The 23,007-nt window shown below is 40.9% G+C and overlaps 1 protein-coding gene across 2 annotated transcripts in view; it reads right to left on the bottom strand.

Annotated features, from left to right (window-relative positions):
• Positions 1–23,007, bottom strand: part of PDE11A (phosphodiesterase 11A) — a 378,389-nt gene that overhangs the window by 68,825 nt on the left and 286,557 nt on the right. For both annotated transcript variants that reach the window (XR_008423866.1, XM_019460550.2), the window contains exons 11-13: positions 19,740–19,886; positions 19,389–19,496; positions 4,740–4,849 (exon numbers count right to left, since the gene is read on the bottom strand). Coding sequence is in view for 1 of the 2 variants with exons in the window: in XM_019460550.2 (XP_019316095.2) it covers positions 4,740–4,849; positions 19,389–19,496; positions 19,740–19,886 (365 nt within the window). In the remaining variant the exon portion in view is untranslated. The remainder of the gene's footprint in view (positions 1–4,739; positions 4,850–19,388; positions 19,497–19,739; positions 19,887–23,007) is intronic.

Here is a 23,007-nt window from a genome sequence, read left to right as displayed (position 1 = left end):
GTCTCTTTCAGTATTCGTTGTTGAAGGACATTTTAACAAGAGGGTGGGTGGTGGTGATGTTTGGTATCCTAAGTTCAAAAGGAACTCTCTTAGGTAGAAGCAGGGCTGATAGACATCCCGTGAGCTGGTTAAGTTGTGTACGGGATTAATCATCTCGCGGAAACATGTCAGACTGTCTTGGAAGAGTAGATTTTGATCATGTGGTATAAGGATGCAAAAAAGAAAAACCAAAAACCCAAAACCCCCGAACTTTGAATTCTAATATCAGCAATCAGCAACTTAACCCTTATCTCATATGTTGAAAGTTGTTTAATCTTACACCAGTCACTTGAGACTTGGGAACTGTGGTGTTTACATGGGGTGTCTATCTGATCAGATGGGGCCCTCAGATGTGGGGGGATGATATGGTGGAAGCCAACGGCGCTGGTGGTGAAAGAATTCACCTGAGGCTGAAGAAAGGATAGAAGTTTATTGGATACACTGCAAGGGAGCAGTGGGCAGGACAGCAGAGGGAGAAGCTGTCTGCAAGGAGGCAGTGGGTGGGGGCTGTTTTTAAAGGGGGAAGATGAGGAAGTATGGTAAAGTATGGAATTCTCCCTTTTTTGGCAACTGTGCCTGGTTGTAAGTAGCCCATTGGTCAGTTAGGATATTTGCAGGTGGGTCGATCACCTGATGGGATGGTTTGCATTCAGCCGGGTGGTCACTATGGGCACTTCCTACATTCCATTGCTCAAGCTTGTTTGCCTAAAAGTGGCCTCTACAGGGACCCCTCAGTTTCCATTTTTGTAAAGTTAAGGTGTTGAAAAATATGATGACCAAGGTCTAGTTCATTTCTAGGATTTTTTATGGCTCTGTGTCTTGATTTGCTGGATGTCAAAATATATTGTAGTTTTCCAGAGCTCACATATATGGCAAGTCAGCTAATAACCTGGAAGCTTAAAGGCCCCAAATAAATAATACAAAGTCATGAAAGGGAATATGATGCGGTGGTTAAGCAATGGCTTTTGGAATCAGATAGTCTGGGTCCAAACACTGTTGTGCCACATTCTGGATGCATGAATCTGGGCAAGTTACTTCCCTGAGGCTCAGGCCCTCCTGGTTAAATGGAGACAAAGATATCTACCCTACAAGTATGTTGGTGAGCATTGGAGGTAGGATACAACAAGTACATTGTAGTACTTCTCATTGTCTCAGGCACTGTCAGTTGCAAAAAAACAGAAATCAATTAGAAGCAGCTTCATTAAAGAGGTTGATTAAATGATAAAAGAAACTTTGAGGGAACCCAGTTATCACAAGTGTGGCTGGGTCTCCTGGCAATGGAGTAGAGATGTGGAAAGCCAGGGATCAAGTCTGCTTTTTCTGTCTCCAAGGTTGTATAATCTTTTTTTCTGTTTCTCTATGAATATTTACTTTCTTCTTCTCTTCTCTCTGCAGACTCACTTTCTTGTTTCTCTTATCTATTTCTGTCATCACGGCTTTCCCAAAATGGCAGCCTACAGCTCTCAAGTCTCTGTGATCCACAGCTTGGATCTCAACAGATAACTGAGTCAGTATCATGGTAATCCAACTCTGAATTCCTGGTATATGAAATATGATTAGCTGGGTTTTAATCAGGTGTGTATTCTTGGTCCAAAGACCCGAGAGGTCAATTAGCAAAAAGGGCCGCCTTTCTCAGTGTGATACACAGGCTCTCTCTGGAAGGGGATGTTGGTATCTGAGAACAAGTATTGTGCACTTGACTCTTAAAAGAACCCACAAGGTGCTCAGTCTGGCTTTATGAACATATTTCTAACACATTTATCTCCTCTTTATGCATAAGTGGCAGAATGGTAGGGGGCTGGAGACAGGGGGCTAAAGGAAGATACACTGACTATGATGGTACCTCAGAGATAAAACCCAGGGGGTGATGCTTTCGGAGGAGTTTGGGGCAAGAAGGAGAAGAAGGGCATTCCAGGATAGAGAAGCAGCAAACCTGGGAGCAGAGAGAGGTGAACTAACATGACCCCATTGAGGACACCAATAGCCCCTGTGTCTGGGACACTGATGCATTGATGGGGGGTGGGGGTGGGAGGAGTGGGTGCTGGGCCAGGAAAATGGGCAGGAGCCCAACTGAAAAGGGCCTTCAGGGGGGCTAAACCAAGTAATTTGAACATATCCTGAAAGTCACAGGAGGCCAGTGAATGTTTTTTAAGCAGGAGAGTGACTTAGTCAGCTTTGTGAATTACAAAGATTATTCTTTTTTAAAAAAAATTTTTTTTAACGTTTTATTTATTTTTGAGACAGAGAGAGACAGAGCATGAACGGGGGAGGGGCAGAGAGAGAGGGAGACACAGAATCGGAAGTAGGCTCCAGGCTCTGAGCCATCAGCCCAGAGCCCAATGCGGGGCTCGAACTCACGGACTGCGAGATCGTGACCTGAGCTGAAGTCGGACGCTTAACCGACTGAGCCACCCAGGCGCCCCACAAAGATTATTCTTGAGTGCCAAGGGGGTGGGGGGGAGACTGGAGGAGGGAATATGGGTTGCTTGCTGTAGCAACCCAGGATGGGTGCAAAGAAGCAGTAGTTACCCAATAATGCAGATATGTCAGTTTTGGGGTGCTAAGGAGAGAATCTGGGTGACTGGTGGATTTCTGGCCCTGCAGATATGTCAGTTTTGGGGTGCTAAGGAGAGAATCTGGGTGACTGGTGGATTTCTGGCCCTGCTATTCACTAGGATAGAGGAAAAGAGAGAGGTGTAGAGGCAAAGACTGAGACTGAGGTGGCTGTGGGGCTCCAATAGGAAGACAGAGTTCCTGGAAGGAGGGAGTGACAAAATGTGGCTCATGGCAAGAAACGTCAAGAAAGAAGGCCAAAAAGAGTGTCCATCAGCTTTGGGAACAGGGGCCATTGGTGGGCTCCCCTGAGAAGGTGGAACTGGATGGCGATGTAGGAGGCGGGGGTTGAGGAAGTGAAGACAACAACAGACAACCCTCCAAGAAGACTGACTGGAAAGTAAGGGAGAGAAAGAGAACCGAAGCCGGAGGGAGAAGTAGGGTTGGAGGCAGGCTTCTTCAAGATGGTGGAGAATCGCTCACATTAACAGGATGCTGAGCACTAGTAGGAATGGAAAAGAGACACAAGGCAGAGGGAGGAAGATTGATGGAGCAGGGTCCCACGGGAGGGGGCAAGGAAAGCCCCCAAAGCTGAGGTGGAGGGATTAGTCTCAGACAGGAGACGGCACAGCCCTTTGGTTGAGATAGGACGGAAGGGTGAAAGGATGGGGCCAGACAGATAAGTTTCTACATGGCAGGGGAGGAAATTGAGGGAGGGCTCAATTGATGGCCTCAATTTTCTCGGTGAAGGAGGAGGCAAGGTGATCTGCTGAGTGGTGTGGGGGCAGTGGTAGACAGGAGGTGGTTTAGGAAGGGAAAACAGTTTGGTACACATAACTGCTAAAAGCAAGCGGGGATGGAGCTGGCTAGGGACACAGAAAGATCTGTGGGAAGTATAGAGCCTCCAGCTGAGCTGGGACAATACATATTTGGCATGTCTCAGACTCTCGCAATTGTGACATTTTCTCCCAAAGCCTGTAAAAGTCTAGGTAGAGTAGCAAGAAACTGAATTGTTTGACTGTATTGGTGCTGAGTTTTTGCACAGTGGATGTCACAGAAGGTTAAGAGGGTCAAGAAATGGTAGGATATTCAGAAAAGAGGGTTAAAGTGAGGGGTTATAATAGGATCCAGGATGCAAAGAGAAGTTTATAAAATCAAAATTCATTTGATTGGGAGGATATGCAAAGAGCCAGGAGTCCAAGGCCCCAATAGGTCAATGTTTAGGGAACAAAGGGAGTGATGCTGTTGACACACAGTGGGCTATTGATGTTCACGTTATGGAGGCAGACCTGTTCGGGGGCTTGGAAATCAGTTATCTGACAGTTAATCTTACCTCTTTGCTGAAGCCTTTCTTAACTTCTCCATCCCCAAACGTTTTGCTCCAGCCCCTGAACCCACGTGTCATTTTGTTTGCAAACAGATAGTAAAAAGAACACTAAAACTGGACCTTCAATATAAGTCAGGAGATTGGGGTTTTGGTCTTATTTCCAAATAAGACCACAGTGTGAGCCACCAAGTAACGGCTGGTTATTTCGACCAGTCCAACTTGCTTAGGGGCACATTATTCTGTCTGTGCACATTAGGTGCTCACACGTTCCCAGGATTGATGCAATTCCTTTGTTTGCTTCCCACCTTTCTGTGGACGGAGGGATGGGAACAGCAGAGACCGTATTCCTGCGTTGCTTTAGTTCACTGCAGTTTATACAACACCCACCATTAAAGAACCTGCAAGAGAGTCTATTGGGAGAAGAAACATATTCTGCTTCATAAAATTTCCGAAGGCCACTTTTATTTTAATAGTCTCAAAACCTGATTTTGAGAGTAGCAAGTCCAAGATGCTTATAATGCCATGAAGGCAAATATTCCGGAAGGAAAAAAAAACAGGCCTTTTAAAATCTGAGCTTTGTTATCTGACTGAGGTCAACAGAGACAGACCAAATCAACAAGCATGACATGAAGGGCAAATTTGCAATTAAAAGAAGAATAGGGAATTATAAAGATGGATGAGCCCCATGACATGCACACCCAAGCCTGCATGGCCTTGGCCTCGGATGCCAGAAATTAATGCTTTACTCTTTAGCACTCGTCACCTTTGGCTCTGAACAGAAAGGCAAATGCATTAAAATAACAACAATTAGAACACTTACTTAGCTTGGAAGGCATTGTTGGTTCCCCTGTGGTCGAGGTCATGACACAGGCATCCCACAATCACCGCTAAAATTTCCACCTCGGTCAGAATCTCTTGAAACCCTGCGGTCTGGGGAGAAGGGGAAATGGCCACAGTCACTACTCAGGGCAGGGAGAATGGATAAGGTTCGTCTGCTGAGCAACAATCAGCTGTTTCCATACTCACATCATTTAAGGAAATGATTAACTGCCACCCCCCTTTGATGGCAGTCAGTTGGGTGGTCAGTTGCACAGCCTAAGGTCCCCACAGTGATGGATTAGCTGGCTGTCATGGTGGCCCACACTGGCACACCAGGACAAAGTTCAGATTATTTTGTTCCCTTTTTAGAGAGGAGATTGCACTATCCAGATACAGTGACAGTTTGGCAGAGGCCCAGAGCAAAATGTGTTTTGTGATTCTACATTGCAGTGAGGAGTGTCTAGTGGTAGGAGGAGAAAGGGGGGCTGTGAATTTAGAAGCGGATGCTATACCCACCAGCTGCCACTTAAATGAGGGCAGGCAAAAGAGAACACCTTAAAATATATATATATACACACATATATATATTTATTTAAAGAAGCAACTTAAAAGTACTCAAATTGTTACATGATAGTATTCTAGAAGTTGTCTTATGAATACCTTAATTCATATTAGCTTGGAGGACAGATTAAATTTATACAGATAATAAGGCAGGGTATATCTTGAAAACTAGGGTTTGGGAGAGGATTTGGCAACCCAGATTGAGAATCAGGTAGAGTATCTTATTACACAGAATCCTTTTTTTTTTTTTTTAAGTTTATTTATTTTTGAGAGGGAGAGAGGAGAGAGAGGGAGAACCTGTGAAGGAGCAGGGGAGGGGCAGAGAGAGAAAATCGCAAGAAGGCACTGTGCTGTCAGCTTGAACTCACGAACCGTGAGAACATGACCTGAGCCGAAATCAAGAGTCCGACACTTAACTGACTGAGCCACCCAGGTGACCCTAGAATCCGTTTTTATTGGCCTCTGGTAGCATGCTTATGAAATGCCTAGGCTCAGTGTGAGATATTTGGGGAGCAGTGGGATATAATTATAGAACCAGGATTCTTTGGTTCCTGCTGTCCTTTGGTTAGTTTGGAAGAGACAGTAAGCCTCTGGAAACACAAATCTATGCATTTTCTTGACCCAAAGCCCTTATGTCTTCCCCCTTGTACTTAGTTAAGTCTCCCATTTCATTATTTATTAAAATCTTTATCAGAGGGCAAGAGGAAGGGAAAGTAGGTTCAAACTGCTTCCTTTTTCATGTATATTTTTTCCCCAAACTCAGGACCACTAGATAGTATCTCTTCTCTTAGAGCAATAAAAACTTTGTTTTTTAATTAATGATGATTTTATTGCAGAAATAACTGAATAAGTTTCTGTGTTGACAGTTTTATTTTTAAATTTTTTTTTTAACGTTTATTTATTTTTGAGACAGAGAGAGACAGAGCATGAATGGGGGAGGGTCAGAGAGAGGGAGACACAGAATTGAAACAGGCTCCGGGCTCTGAGCTGTCAGCACAGGGGCCCGATGCGGGGCTCGAACTCACAGACCGCGTGATCGTGACCTGAACGGAAGTCGGCGCTCAACCGACTGAGCCACCCAGGCGCCCCGACAGTTTTATTTTTAAAAATTAAGTTGGGTTCTCTGCTACATTCAGAAATACACGTAATTTCACTAGCATAGCAAATAGGAATGTTAGTAAATTGTTGATGGGGGGAATGAAGTAGTCCATATCAAAGCTGTGTGTGCCCCTTCATTTTAAAATTTGGAGTTGGCTGTTGGTTTTAAGTTAATTTTATTTTACTTTAATGTATTGCCTGAATAGTTAAAAAAAAAAATAAAATCGTAGTAAGAGACTTAGGATCAAAAACAGTAGTCCCTCATCCTTCCCCTTTCCTGATTCCCAAAGGCATCTAATCTTTTACTAATTTGGTAATTATTTTCTACCATATTTCTATATAGTATGTACATATTATTAGCACTTGGTTAGTCGTTAAGTGCCTATACAGTCCTTCCTATGTGCCGACACTCTCCTAAGAACTCTACAACTATTTAACTGACTTAATTCGCATCACAGCCGTGTGAGGTAGAAACCACTGTTATCCCCAGGTAAGAAGAAACAGAGGCACAGAGAAGCTACGTAATGTGCTTAGGGACTTCGAGCTAGTACGTGGTAGAGGCGGGCCAACTCCCAGCATACAGGTGCCAGAGTTTGCTCTTAAACATTGATGTCTTGTGATGGGTGAGAATTATCTTCACACGTACTCTCTTCCCTCCCCCACATTCACAATGCAATCCAGATACAGCGCTTTCCTGATCTGCACTCTATTCATAGACACTGCTGAGCCAACTAGGATCTGGGGCTTGTTTCCCTTCTGATGTGAATGTTTTTATTTCCTGGAGTGAAGATTTCTGTGAACATCTGAGTCTTCTCACATCCTACACAGCTCTCCAAAGGGGCACACCATTTCTTAGATGCCTTCCCGTCCTGGGGACACCCTGTGGTGGCCTGGTCCTGCTCTGTGGTCTGGATTCTCTGTCTGCTGCCAGCTTTTCTCTCCCAGGGTTGACCTCCAGGCTCTTGCAACCCACATCTCTGTCCTTCTTCATTTCCCCCCTCATTTCGCAGGAGCACATCTGTCAGTGGCGTTGTGAGAAAGGGTATTAACTTTTCAACACTGGGGGAGTGAATTAGCTTTTGAGGCTTTGCAGGACTGAAAATGTCTTCATTCAGTTGTTAGCCTCCCCTACAATTCTGGGTTGCAACATTTCCACTCAGAATGTTGAAAGACTGCTCTATGGTTTTCTAACTTCTGAAGCCGTTTCTGAGAAGTATATGCAGTTCTTATTCCTAACACTGTATGCTATTTGATTTCCTCTCTCTTAGAATCCTCTCTCTATCCCTAGGGTTTGGCAATTTCTCAAAGATATGCTTTGGTTTGGGACTTTTCCCCCATCATTTGGCTTGGCAAGGCTTTTTCAACATGGAGGCTCAGTTTCTTCAGTACAATATTTTTGTAATCTTTCTAAAAAATAGTTTTCTTTTTACTGTTGTGTCCTATTGAATGGAACTCCAATTGAATATTGGACTTCCTGTATTGATTCTTTTATTTTCTTGCCTCTTCTTTCCCACATTTTCCCCCTCTTTCCAGGAATAATAATATTTTTAATTTGTAAGCATTTTCTTGCCTGTTGCTCCTTTTCTCATAGCATGCTATTCTTTTCTCATTATAGTCTTTTATCTTTTTGAAGATAATTATAATTCCTCTGAAATTCTCTTCTGCTCCTTGTTACCTGTTTCCTCTAAACTCCTTTTCCTCTCTGTTTGCTGGTTTCCCTCAAACACCTGATATCCTTGAGTGTCTACTCATCTAAGAGTAAAGTATTATAATGTTTGCCACACACCAGTGTTTGGGGGTGGTGTCTGTAGATTTCTGGGCCTTCCCACAAGGTGAGCAGATGGCCAGCTGGTCTTTTGTTGGGGGCCCCAAATGTCAGTATCTAAACTCCTGTTCTGTGGACGTCCCAATCTCTTGCTTGGAAATGGTGTAAACATGGATGTTGACATTATGAGAAAAGAGACTTGTATCTTCTCATCTTTGAGAATGTAGACTTTCACTTAATTCTCTCATTTTCGGGATGTACTTCACCTTAACTTTTCTTTTGCTGGTGTCCTCAAGTCTGGGGTTTAGTTTCTGCAGCAAATATTCTATCTCCTGCATAGGTGAGAAGAGTAGGCCTCTGACTATATGGAGAAGGGGTGGGGACTTGGGGACTCAGTGTTTTCATCACCCCCTCCCTCCACTTCACCCCATTTTTGTGTTCTCTAATGCCTCTGGATCCTAAACCTTGATAGGTTCTGGAGGGGATGTTTCTCACGTGTACCACTTCCTCCATCCCCTCACCCCAAAGGCACTTGGGTTAGATCTTCCTTTTCTCTACTAAACTATGAACATCCTCCCTCCATTTTCTGGCCTCATGCATTATGGTTCCATGAAAGGTGGGATGTGTATCCATTTCTTGTTCCCTTCCTATTTTTGGTGTGATTTTGAAGGGAGAAGGGATATAAAGGTCTTTGTCATCTCTGTCATCTTGAAACTATAAGTCAGTTTTGCTGGGTTTGGATCTTGTTAATAATAAGTAAATCCTGAAAGTCTATCAAATATGAAATAATTATCCACAATACTGTGGAAATCAGTGCTGTAAACAATAGAACTGCACTAAAATTTAGAGAGGTTTTGCCTGTGAAAATGTTATTAATTAGAATGAGCTGATGAATTAGAACAGTAAGAATAGGGATAATGTTAAAATAAGGTAATTAGATTAGATATTTAATTGGGAGTTGAAACCAAATGCCTCTAATAGGCTCCAGATCAAAACCCTGAGTCATTTTTAAGCCATCAGTTATCACCCATTATATAAAATGATGGGATATATTTTACTGTGATTTTCTATGCAGCCACTTTCCTCCCCGCCCCTTCCTGGGAATCCACATTGAGCTCTTAAACTATTTGGATCATGGATACTTCTGAGAATTTGATAAAAGTCATGGCCCCTCTTCCCAGAAATTATTCTATAATGTTATGGTATTCAAAGACCATGAAACCCAACTCTAGATCATCAGAGTAAAGAATCCCTGAAGTACAGCACACACACAGTCACACAGAACATATTTACCTCTCTCAACTGTGATACCTGAGTTACTGAAGCAGCACCTATCTCTTGACTGTGATTTAAAGCTGCCTGGTAAATGGTTTCTAGAGAATCATCAGGCTTGAAACGTGTCCACCTGCCAGTAAATGTCCGTTCGCCCCTCCCCCACCCCATCCATCTTCCTTCAAACCGTCTTCATTCAGACCTACACTTACCCATGTCGAGGAGAAAAAGTCAACTGCCTGCTGAGGACAATATACTATCAAAAGAACACAGTGGCAGTGGAAAGTATTATTTAATGTATTTATCCCATGCCTGACTCTATTTTATTCTTTTATTTTCAAATACAATGATATCTTTTCTCTTCCTGACCCAAGAATTCTGGGTTTTATTGACCTTTAAATTAATCTATTTTCTTACCTATATTTCTTCACAGTCCATATAAAAACTGTAAGGCAATGGGTACAATACATCTAAGCAAAGTGACGGTCAATTCATATAGACCTAGTTCTCACATCACCCTTTCCAGAAAAGTCTGTGGCTACTCTCTGAGTAGGCTTCCAATGATAGTCCTCTCTTGGCTTAAAACGTATGCTGAGATAATCCTGCTTCTGGCCACCAAAGCATATAATCAATGGGATCCAAAGAACCCAGAAAATTAGATTGATTCACGGGGTACCCTAGGCTATCCAGTAATTTCCTTTCATCTGGTCACCGTAAAATTTAAACCAGCTAGGATATACGACCATTTCAAAGCTGATCCCATACAACACTAGTAAATGGAGGAATATCATGGGCAGAGAAAAATGACTGTTGTTTTGTGGCTCCGCAGAATCCAAAAAGGCTTAAAAAACAATAGCCATAATATCAACACAATATAGATGGTGCTACAGAGGCTTCATTCATTTAACAAATGTTATTAAGTGCTTATTATGTATCAAGCAACTGGTATATCTGAGAAAAGGCTTGGGGTATTATTAACAACAGCTAACACTTCCATAGTGCAGTGTATGCCAGGCACTGTTCTAAATACTTCAAACACGTTAACTCATTTAATCCTTCTAAGAACCGTCTAAGGGAAACACTGTTCTTATCTCCCTCATTTTACAGATGAGGATATTGAGGCACTAAACTACATTGTTAGAATGTAACAGAGGTGGATGAGAGCTCAGGCAACCTGGCTCCCGAGTGTGTTCTCATCCACTGTACTATTCCAGCCACTAGGGTGAGGGTGAGGGTACAGTTATGCAGCTTTTATATATTCTTGTGATGATAGAGTGCTAGGTGACATGGCTCTAAAGAATCAGTTGGTGTGTGCTTTATACCATGAAGGATGTTATTCTTGAATAGTAATAGGTTGATATTGCAGAGCCACTGGACATCTTGAGCCTAACATAAGCTCTGGTGCATGAAGATATAACTGATAATAAATAGTGATTTACAAATGAGGGTTGGAGAGAAAAGAGATATAATGGTTTATATGTAACATCCCAACTTTATAAAAATTCTCAATATATGCATAAAAAAAGATTGTAAGTATGTACATCAAAACATTACTGGGATCACAGGTGACTTAAAAATTTTCCTTTGCATCCAAAATTTCCATAAAGAACGTGTGTGTGTGTGTGTGTGTGTGTGTGTGTGTGTGTGTGTAGGTAAAAATATATATATAACAGCATGCTCAGCCACCCTGCTGTGTTTCTGGAGAAGGTAGATTACGGACTGCATGCTCCTTGTCATATGTGTGAACTGGCATGGGAATCTGAGAAAGTGATGCCAGAAATTCTGCCTTCACATTTGTTTTTGAACCTTGGGTGTCAGAGATACTGAATGATGAGGGATATCTTGAGTTCATCCTGTTGATTTCAAGATCTGCCACATGGCAGACTAAGGAGGGAGGGAGTCCAATGATCTACTAGAAATTCCTAATGGTCACAGAAATTCCAAAGTGAAGGTTCTTGGTTCTGAATGTTCCTCCATGGATGCTGACAGCCAGGCACAGAAGCAGAGTCCTCAGTGGATTGGCTAAGGTTGAGGGAGAGTGTGATGGGTTTTTGTAGAGTCTTTCTTCTCCCCTTCATCCTTGTCTCTTCGGGGTAAGAAGAGCAATGAGGCCTGCTCAGACCATTCCAAGGGGTTTTGACGAACATGGTTTTTCAAGGAAGTGCCCTTCTCGAAGAATCTGCACACCATATCCCTAATTTGTGTCATGTCTCAACGGACCTACAGATGATTTCAACTTGGAAGTGATGTGAGCTTAGGACTGAAACGCAGCATTTAAAGAAACAACATTTAATTTCTGGTTTTCTTAGTTTCTGGTGTGCAGAGTGTTGCAGGGTCACTGTCTGGGGTCTTCGTTTGGTACAGTATTAAAATCAAATTTGTTTTAGCCAAAGAGCACTCTTTGAGGGCTTCATTGTAAATGCCACATCCAGGATGCTCATGTCTATCTGTGAAACTTAGATCTGCGAACAAGAATCAGAGGTGCTATGAGAAGGGTGCCTTCAGTCACCCTCCCAACTGAGCACACACCCCAGTGTGGGTGGAACAGCGTCGTGAGAGTTGTTAAGGCACATGTTTGGGCTCCATGGGCATGTACAGTAAGCCCAGCATGTTTCCCTTTGGGGCTCTGTTTTGTTTGCTTCAAGAAGGAATGGCTACCTCTCAACATACAAATCCAAGGGACAGGCTGATGGGCATCAACCTATTCAGTTGCTCCAAAGCAATGAGTTTAGGCAGAGGACTTTCTCAAGCTTTAAGGTGGAAGCAGATTTCAATTACTTACCAAGAGCGCTTATAAACTAATGGATGCTACTTGATGCCATATCCTACCTTCTTTTAAAAATAGAATCCTATTGGGGTGCCTGGGTGGCTCAGTCGGTTAAGCGTCCGACTTTGGCTCTGGTCATGATCTCGCAGTTTGTGAGTTCGAGCCCTGCATGGGGCTCTGTGTTGACAGCTCAGAGCCTGGAGCCTGTTTCAGATTCTGTGTCTCCCTCTCTCTCTGCCCCTCCCCCGCTTGCACTCTGTCTCTCTCAAAAATATATAAACATAAAAAAAAAAATTAAAAAAAAAAAAGAATCCTACCTTTGTCAACCAGGGAGAGAACAGGTGTTAATAGCCACAATCCTCTACTAGGGAAAAAACACTACTTCACAAACCAGAGCATCTAGATTTAATGGTTATACCCCTCTGCTATTTACAGTAATATTTACCATAATATTTACAGTGTGCTGAGCTGAAAAAGAGGCACTTCAGTCCTATTTTTGAGGTCCAGAGACCAGAACCTTTCCAGCTGTTAGGGGACCAACATCCAGCACTATGTTTATGTGTCTCTTTAACCAAAGCATGTAATGTTACACAAACCAGTTGTAGTTTGTCTAATTGTCCATGGGAGTGGGGTAGTTTGATCAAATTTGCTTCTCTTTTTCCTCAAGATGAATGCAGCCAAATACTGATTAAGTCTACAATGACCCTTCCCTTACCAAGCTAAGAGTTGGGAAAACCTTACAGTCTATATTTAAATACTTTCTGTTAAATACTTTCTGTTACAAGCAGAAGCCTCTGAAGGCACTTTTCATCAAACTGTAAAACCTAAGTCATGTTTTGGACATACTGTGACTCTTAACCTAAAATAATGTGGCAAATGTTTGCTCATGGAAGTCTGAGAAAGGCAAAACTTAGTGGTCTGTCTGGTGTAATTACGTGTGTTGAGAAAAACGCTTGGTGCATGAAAAAAAACTGGGTTGATTTTAATAAATTTTATTGGGTTATTTTTTAACCACTTCCAAGACTTAATTTTTAGTCTACTTACCACCATAATTTAAATAATTTATTTTGGCAAGTTAAAAGCATACACAGACTAGAATACTATAATGACCCCCCACATATTCATTATCTAACTTCAACAGGATCCATGGTTTGCTGGTCTTGTTTCACCTCTCTGTTCACATGTATTGTTTTGTTGGTTTGTGTGCTAGAGTCTTTTAAAGCAAACCTCCAGCATGTGTCAACACACTTTGTTTCATTCTCAAGAAGATCTGATGTAGTCAAAAACTGGCCAAACACCTCTGCTCTCATACTTTGATAAAATGTGTAAAAAGATATACAAATGGTATAATTATGGGAATTTTCAGGTAGGTATCTTAACAAGGCTTGAAAAAAAACCCAGTTTCTACTTCAATTTAGATAATATAAGAAATATATCTGCATGCATGCAGCACACATTGTATTTCAAGAAGAAACAAGAAAAAGCATATTTGATTCTTAAGGACTTAGCTTTCAACACTAAAAATATATGTGCTTTGCAATATTTTGAGGGCAGAGATTTTTTTTGTTCCTGTTTGGGAAGATAGTTTATAGTTTATGATAAATTACTACTGAACTGAATATAATACAACATGTGGTTTGTGAGTACAGAAAATGAGGCCGATTACTTGGCAAACATTAATTGTGCAGAGATAGACCTCTCTGAGTACGAGGCCAGGCTGATGAATTTCAAGAATATGGTGGCTCTTCAAAGATTACCCAAATTTGTATTAGCTATCACTGAGCCAAAATTGAACACGGGACTCATGAAGAATTAAAACTTTTTAAAGCTCCCAACTTGACACCCTGAAGTGCCAGTTTTCAGCCCCAAGAAAGTGCCATCACTAAGTTATAAACCGTGGAAAATGGAGGCTGTGATAAACGATCCTGGCTCTGCTGCTGGGTCTCCCTGACCTGGAGGACGCGGCTGGTGTCATAAAACACAAAGCGACAGATTAAGCAGTTTACCAACACCGTAAAAATCTCAAGAATAAATTCCCTTTAATCAAAAATCCTATATTGTAACTAGGCAGCCTCAACCCTGAAACCACATTCATTTCCTTACCAGCCTGTGTCCATAAGCAAGAGCTTATATGTTCCCCGAAATGCCGGACGTGATTATGTTCATACACTTTTACAATTTACATGTCCTAAGAAAAATACCCAGCTCTGGCTGATGGTGCGGGAGAATTTATTTTCACTAGAAAGGGAATGACCCATAACTCATGAATGGCAGCGCTTAAAGTGAGTTATGGAGGTTACTCTCCTGTGTGAGGAAATGGATTGGATTATCCTTCTGCCCAATTGTATGTTTGGTTATTAGCACACAGGTTCTTAATTATGTGTGGCTTTGCCTTTTCCCTTTTATAAAATAAATGTGGATAAAGGGAATGTCAACTAGAAGCATGGAGTGCCTAATTGGGGCTCTCAGAGGTGGCCAGAGAGAATAAAAATAGAAATGTTCTTAAATGATTAAAAAGCAGGAGTCATAAATGTAATTTAAACAGTATTCAAATTGATTAGCTCCATAGTTAATTTGTAGTGCCCAGTACTGATAATCTGCAAATACATTGAAAATCACTCTTTTCTTAAATTAAATATTTACCATCTTTTAAAGTTACACTGGAAGTCAAGACATACCTACATGAAGATTAAAGAACTGGCTTTTCTAACATGCAGATTTTATTGCATTATTATGATAATGCTACCATTTATTTTAAGGTAGGTAGAGTAGTTGCTACTTACATTGAAAAGGAAATACAATGATGTTTGATAATTATAAACATGATTATTGTTTGTCACTTTATTATACACAGTTACAGAACAAAACAGGTCTTTGCACCCCACAATGTTACGATCTACAAAGAAATTAGATTCCTGTTGAGATTGGGATTCTGGTTACTTAGTGAAAACAATTTTATTCAAAAATTAAATTGGTTCTAAAAAAATTTAATTGGTTCTGTCCTTCTTGGGAGGTTGGGGGTGGTGGGGTGGTGGGGAGGAGAGTTCTAATTGTGCTTCTCAGATCTCCTTCCAGAATAAATTTTCTATCTCAAAAATCAAGGACTTCTCTGAAAATGGCAGACAGCAGACAGCACATTATCCTCAAGCTGGTGAATAGGATGGATTTTTCTCCCTAAACGTCCCTTCTGCTTTCTAGTTTGAATGATCAATAAAATGCCTTGGCTTATCTCTGAAAATAACCTTGTTGACAACACAAATATGGACTTAAACACGCTACCTCCACATTTAAGATTTAAGAAGCCCCCAGTAAATGTCAGGGGGTGTCAATGTGTTTGCTGTGATACTTGGTTATTATTAGTGTTTAACTGCAATCCCCCACCAGCGCCACACTGCCAGCAGCACCATAAATTTTAATGTGAAGATGTGCTCTTCTCTTTTCATATCCAGTGAATTCTGCAGGATCATAATATTCTATATGAACCCTAGCTGAACCTTAGTGTGATATGAAGGAAAAACAAGATTTCTAACAGTGATAGTTGTTCATCGTTTTATAGTTTTTTAAAAAACTGGACACTAAGCAACATGAATAATATCACTCTCAACTAAATCCACTCATTCAAATGAATCTCTATTGAGCCCTACAGGATGCAGGGCATGGCCCAAAGTGCTAATGAGTACATTTATGGGATAGTAAAGAACACTGACTCTTAAGGAAACCTTTTTCTCCCCCCGCCCCTGGAGAATCTGTCAGAACTCATACATCATTTATAAAACCAAAAAATGTCTCTGCAACCTTAGCACCACCACATACCTTTTATTTTACAGAATACAAACAAAAGCACAGCCATTTTCTTTATCTGGTCTGCATGTTAATATAAGAAATGCATTCTCATCTTTCATTATGTATGTGCTTAATGGAATATTTATTCTACAAGCTTCCATAAACAAAGAGAATTTGTATAATTATTCTTGATCTGCAGGTTTTTATTCCTTGTTTTAACCACAAATAGTAGCTGGCACTACATGCTGTATTTATTCAAGGAATCCAAAATATTTGGTAAATTTTAACTATATAAACATCTCTTTAGAAGCAAAGAATAATATTGAAGCTTTCATTTCAAAATTTGGAATTTCAGGCCAGAGGCATGGAATAAATTAGGAAATCATTAGTAGGGTTCCCAGTGAGCTAAATTTCCACCCTTTTACATCAAATCGCCTATTCTTCAAAGTGGTCCATTCTTTTTTTTCTCCCCTGCCAAAGGAACAAAACCTATTCGTTACCTAGACATGCGGTTGAATACTTTTGCAAAATGTAATTCTGAGTCAGTAAGTTTATTTTTCATATTCAAAATGACTTCAGGGTTAAAGGTTTGGAAGCTGCTGCGTATATTTACAATTTGCTTGTCCTGTTGTACATGGTGTCATAATTTGCTCAGCAATGATACAGGACTATGCATCTTCCCACTCTCAGAGACAATGGGCTTAGAAAAATACACACAAGCCCACAGATATAAGGTCGCATGTATTATTCCTGCTAACAGCTGGGTGGGCAAGGCAGTCAGAATACAGCTCACCCTGATAGGAGGGGCTCTTTTTGGACACACTGGTTCTGTTGGTGCCTCTTTAAAGAAAAGAGTGCTGCAGTGTGTGCCTTATTATCTCTTGTCCTAGAAGAAAAGAAATACTTTGAGGGAAGGTTGGGAAGGTTTTTTCCCTCTTCTTTCCTGGCAACTGGCTGGGAAACTTTGCCTTGGAGTGCCATCTAGAGGAAAACTTAGTATATGTGCGCCATGCTCTTCCGGCTTTGGGACTCAGGCCAAATCCAGTGGTGGGTGCGTGGTGATTTTTTTTTTTTTTTTTTTATATTAAGAGAATATCTTGTTTCTAACTCAACACATGGAAATGCAATATGAGATAACTCAAATGCAAATACAATCACTGATGAGAACAAAACAGCGAAAGCTCCTAACGGTCTTCAGGAGTGTGAGGAGGTTATCATTTTGCCATAGGCTGAGGTTGTATTCCAGAAATTAGAATTGATGAGTAAATTAAATTCACCCTTTTCGTCACTGACCAAGTAATCTTTTTTTCATCTCGATAATTATTTTCTTAGTTAAAAAATTCTCATTAACCAGCCTGCCCATGGTCAAGTTGAAGAGACGGCTTGTGTTAGGGACAGAAGTTGACATTTTCAACCTATTGTAACCCTTAGTCAAGTTCAGCAAAATTTAATGAGCAGGAAATAATATCTTTTCCAGATGTGGCTTCTCAATTCAACGTGAGGGAGAAAAACTAACATTCACCAATGTATTCTTTTCAAAGTCAGGATGGGAACGTTAACAGAGAATGCTCCTCTTTTTGAGCTAGCATTAATACAAAAACAAAACTGAAAACCTCTCACACAGTGCTACTCTTCAAGGTTGCTGAGCAGGCTTGCAAAAATAACTATACCCTTGGAATATTCTGGAAGTATGAATACCCCCATCGTAGAGACAGAGTTTGAGAGTTCTGCTTTCTTCAAGTTGCTGAAAAGGATCCAGATTGTCTGTATTTTGGAAACATTTACTGAAGAAAACTTGTATGTATTTCCTTCTACTCCTAAGTGTCCTCCTCGACGCCATTGCTCTTGCTAACTTCCCCCATCCCAACTATTTTAAGGCTTGTCATAGAAGTCTGTTTCTATCTTTGACATCTCTAACTCACAGTATCAAGGCCATTCCTTTTTTCCTTCATTGAACAAGGCTCCTGCTTACTTATTTTTGGCAATCCACCATAAATCCAGAGGTTCTCCAAAATAACAGGTTAATTTCTTTATTGAATGTCTTCTGTGAGCTAGACACATAAACTCTGCACACAGAAAATTATTCTTTGTCTACTGAGATCTGATACGGAAAAGCAAGATGAAAGTGGTTAATTTATTTTTCTTAAAGCAACATTGGTCCTCAAGCAATTAAGGCTAATAGTTCAAAGCATCTTCCTCCCTCATTTGACTGACCAACTGCTTTAATGGGGTACATTACAGAAGAACAGGGCCAGTCCAGTTTTTCTAGGCCAATCTGCTAGTCCTTAAGCAATTGAGGACCCCAAAACAAGTTCTCAAGTATAAAAGTGAAGACTTTTTGGTCCCATCTTTTCATGCTATATGCACACTTGAGTTCAAGTTGATCTAACACACATCTGTTGAAAACGTTCCAAGTGCATGATTGCATGCAAAATGCTGGTGAGGCCCTCAATAAACAAATGTTGGGCAAGCAAGTAAATGTTGAAAGAATAAGAAATTGTCTCTTTAGTTTCAAGCTGCTGATTCTATAGCATGAGAATGAGAGATCTGTGACTTAAAACACACAGCAGAAAGACATGTTGTACTAGACAAAGTGCAGAGACAGAAGTAATTATTGATGTTTGGGGAGAAAGGGGAAGACTTTGGGGAAAAACTGGCATTAGATCAATGCCTTAGCGGATGAGTAAAATTTTAATAGGCAGAGAACGGGGCAGAGCACTTCATAAGGAAGGTGCAGACGGTCCTTATTCATCTGGCCAAAGGAAAATGTATGTCATTTGGAGTTCCCTATCTTGGATTTCAATTTTAGTGTGGTTACAAAGATGGAAGCTACTTAAATTTATGTTATAATAATCTGAAACTTGTGTTCTATTTTATATGGTAAATATGTTAATACACATACACATATAGAGTCAGCAGCTTGAAAGTAAACATATATGTTTACATGTAAATACTTATGTTTTGCCATCTTCCCTGGCATTCTCTCAGGACTTCCATGTGCCTGTGGGTAATGCTCACACACCCCTACTATGGCTTTCCACCAGCCTAGAGAGTCTTACCTAGTGATCTCTTTGTTCTGTTACTCATACCCATATCCTCTGCAGAAAGATTACTTTGAAAATCCAAGCATTTCTTTTGTAAAAAGAACCAGTTTCCTGAGATAAAACATTGAAAAGAGACTCAAGCAATCATTCCAAGACTACACCTGCTTCAAGGTGTCAGTGATTTTACAGTTTTAAAGTTCAGAAATTGTTGTGAAATATATACTCCCATAACCAGGGCCGGTAAGTTCTAGTGTAAAATAAATCATGTGGCAATTTGTCAGAGAAATTGAAATATGAAGGAGAAGGCTGTAGGTCCATACAAATGACAGATGACCTTCCACCACCACTGAACACACTTACTGTTAACATTGCAAACATCAGCTGGCACACATTGAAGGCGTGTCTCCAGTTGTGGTACAGAACCATTCGATAATTTTTCCTCACTGTCAAGAGCCACCTACATAGTGTCTGAAATGGGAAGGGAGAGGTTGTATCAGGCAGTTGTATGTGTCTCCAGTGGGCTGTCATCAAAACGATGCCTTCTGTCTGAGTGATCTTCAACAACCAAAGTCCTCCCACAAAGCTCCCATGATTCTCATGGCAATCCCATGAGGTGTGCAGGCTGAGTATTATCACACTCAATTTGGGAAACCTGGCTACCATGCTGTCCCATGTACACTCCTGGGGTCAACGCAACATGGAATATCTTACCTCATAGTCAATTTTAAATTTCTGTACCATCCCCAGCTCCATGAACATCCGCAGGGCAGCTGTGATCATGGCGTCAACATCAAGAGAAAAGTCATCAAAATGTATGTCATCGATGGCAAGTTCTGACACCAGAGGGATGTTGGCTGCCTACAAAACAGAAGACATAAGTCAAGCCAAGTTCACCAGCTTTTCCAAAACCCTCATCTTGCTCTCCTTTCCTGCTTATCAGACATGCGACATAAATCAGACCTGACCTACACTTACACTCTGATACAGCTAAACCCTGAGCTGGAAATGTCTTTTGTTTCTGAACTGCAAATGCCCCAAGCAAATGAAGAGGGTGGGAGGGGGGAAGGAAGCTAATCTGAAGAAAAAATATACACACTGGATCTAGTCTGCAGAATTTAGAATACAAAGCTGTCTAGTTTACTGAAACTGCAGCCATACAATATATACTGATGCATATTACAAAGCACTAAATGCAAGAAACATCTGGGCAGCCAGCAGCTGTGAATTTTAATTGCTGCTATTCAGAGGAGGACATGGGAATACACTGCTTTGCCTTGTTTCTTGTATTCTTATATCCTTGTTTCTTGTATCCTAATATCCTGTAGCTGTGCACATGCGCTTTGTTACCATGTGTTCTGTATATTCAGAAGGATGAAAAGGATCAGACATCACATCTCTGGCACAAAATTTTCTCTTAATAAAATATAATTGTTTGGAGGATCAGCACAAGCATATGTTTCATCAAAAGAATAAATTTACAATATCATTTAGTTTCATTCTATATCAACATCACAACGTTAATTACAATACTGGTCATACATATTCAGGGTTTTCAAAACACTCACATTAGGCAGCTGTCAATCAGTTGCCCCACACAAACTTAAAGGGAAGAAAAAATCCTTGGGGATCATTTTCATGCTGATTTCATTGAGTTTAACCATATCCTTTGGGCCACTCTTGGTAATCATTTCCACCTTTTCAGGTTATCAGAGACATTCTGGATTCATATTTCTAGTCTAATTGCTGGGTATAAATTATGCAAGGGGTAATCTGTACCCTGGGATTATTTTGGCTGAGCAATGAAATCCAACTCTGGACATTCTAAACATTCTGGAACTTCCTTCCCAACTGCATGCTCCTCCATAACAGCTTACATTTCTAGATTAAAATCTAAACACTGGTTATTCCCCACAACACAGAAGAACAATAATAAATACAGTACAGTATTATCTATATGCACATGGTTGTACGATAGGCATCTAGAACTTTTTCATCTTGTGTGATTGAAACTCTGCACCCAGTAAACAACTCCCCATCTTCTCTCCTCTCAGGCCTCTGGCAGTCACCATTTTATTTTCTGTTTCTATGAGTTTGATTACTATAGATACCTCATATAAGTGGGATCATGTAGCATTTGTCTTTCAGTGATTGGCTTATTTCACTTAAGCATAATTTCTTCAAAGTTCATTCATGCTGTACCATATGACAGCATTTCCTTCTTTTTACGGCTAATATTCCACAGTATGTGTATGCAGCTGACCCTTGAACAACATGGGTTTGAGCTGCATGAATCCATTTATATGTGTCTTTTTAAAAAAAAATATTTTAAAATGTTTATTTATTTTTGAGAGAGAGACACACACACACAGAGTGCGAGTTAGGGAGGGGCAGAGAGAGAGGGAGACACAGAATCTGAAGCAGGCTCCAGGCTCCGAGCTGTCAGCGCAGAGCCTGACATGGGGCTCGAACCCATGAATCATGAGATCATGACCTGAGCCAAAGCCGGACGCTTAACTGACTGAGCCATCCAGGCACCCCTGTATGTGTCTTTTTTCAATAAGTAAGGCATAGTACTGTAAATGTATTTTCTCTTTCTTTGATCCTCTTTAAAAAAATTATTATTTTTTAGTCTATTTATTTTTAGAGAGAGTGTGTGTGCAAACAGGGGAAGGACAGAGAGAGAAGGCTAGAAAGAATCCCAAGTAGGCTCCACGCTGTCAGCACAGAGCCTGATACAGGTATGATCTGAGCCAAGATCAAGAGTCAGATGCCCCTTTCTTATGATTTTCTTAACAAAATTGTAAGAATACAGTACCTAATAAATACAATATACAAAGTATGTTTAACCGACTCTTTATGGTCAACAATAGGCTATTAGCAGTTATGTTTTTGGGAAGTCAAAAGTTTCATGCGTTATTTTGACTGCACAGGGGTCGGTGCCCCTAACCCCCATGTTATTCAAGGTTCAACTGTAATGCATTTTCTTTATCCATTTATTTGCTGATGGTTTAGTCTCTGTCTCAATCAGCTTATCTTTTGAGCAATCATTTTCATATATTAGAGGCTTTAGAGTGTTAGAGGTTTTCCTTAGCTATGTGGTCATCTTTGAATTTCAGTTTACAAGTCAGGCTCTATAGCTCCTGTTAGAGCTTCTGCTGCCTTCTCTGGAGGGGGAGTCTAACTGACCTGTTTCCTTGGGAAAGCCACCAAATGCGGGTACCTTTAGAGCTTTGCTCTTTAGCTACTCAGATTCCCCAGAGAAGAATCTTGTGGGTGGAGCCTGGCTGGGAAGGGGGTTGGGGGAAGAGCCTCAGCATGGGTTCCTAGCTTTTCATTCAACAGTGTCTTCAGCATGCACTCCTACCCTCAAGCTCCATGCTGGTGTCTTCCGAACCCCAAGAGCAGCTATTATACCATCTTAAGCCAACACAGCTCCCAGTGTTTATGAAGTGGAGGTGTGAGGCAAAGGATCTGGAGATGTCACTGCTTCTTAGATTCCCTGTTTTCCTGTACATAGCCCCACCTTCATCCCCACTTCCAAAGGTACTTAATTAGCCAGTTGTGGAGCTATCTAAGAGGGGCTCTGTGTATAAATTGGTTTGCTTCTCAGCTTTTCCCATTGCTGGTTTATTTTGGCTTTCTTGGGTTTGCTAAATTACTTAATACTCATCCATCTGTTTTCTAGCTTTCGAAATTTTGTTACTGTCCAGCCCTCTCCTAATTTCTTTGCTTTTGAGAATCTATGCCTTAAAAAAATCCCTTTATTGTTTTTTAGTGGGGCCCGAGAAAGGAACAGAAGAAAATGAGTTTATTCTACCATTGTCCAAAAATTATTGAAATTATGTTTATTAAATGATGCCTTAAATGATCAGCCTGGAGAACTCAGAAGTAGGCTAACCTCTGGTTTTTAGAAACCTTTGTTTCTCTGTGCATGGGCCTGGCAGCAACCATGCACACCTTTCTCTTATTCTGTACCCCT

This window comes from Panthera pardus, unplaced genomic scaffold, assembly GCF_024362965.1.
Source record: "Panthera pardus isolate Hobbes unplaced genomic scaffold, ASM2436296v1 HiC_scaffold_10, whole genome shotgun sequence".
Lineage (NCBI taxonomy): Eukaryota > Metazoa > Chordata > Mammalia > Carnivora > Felidae > Panthera > Panthera pardus.
This window is presented reverse-complemented; position numbering and strand designations above follow the sequence as displayed.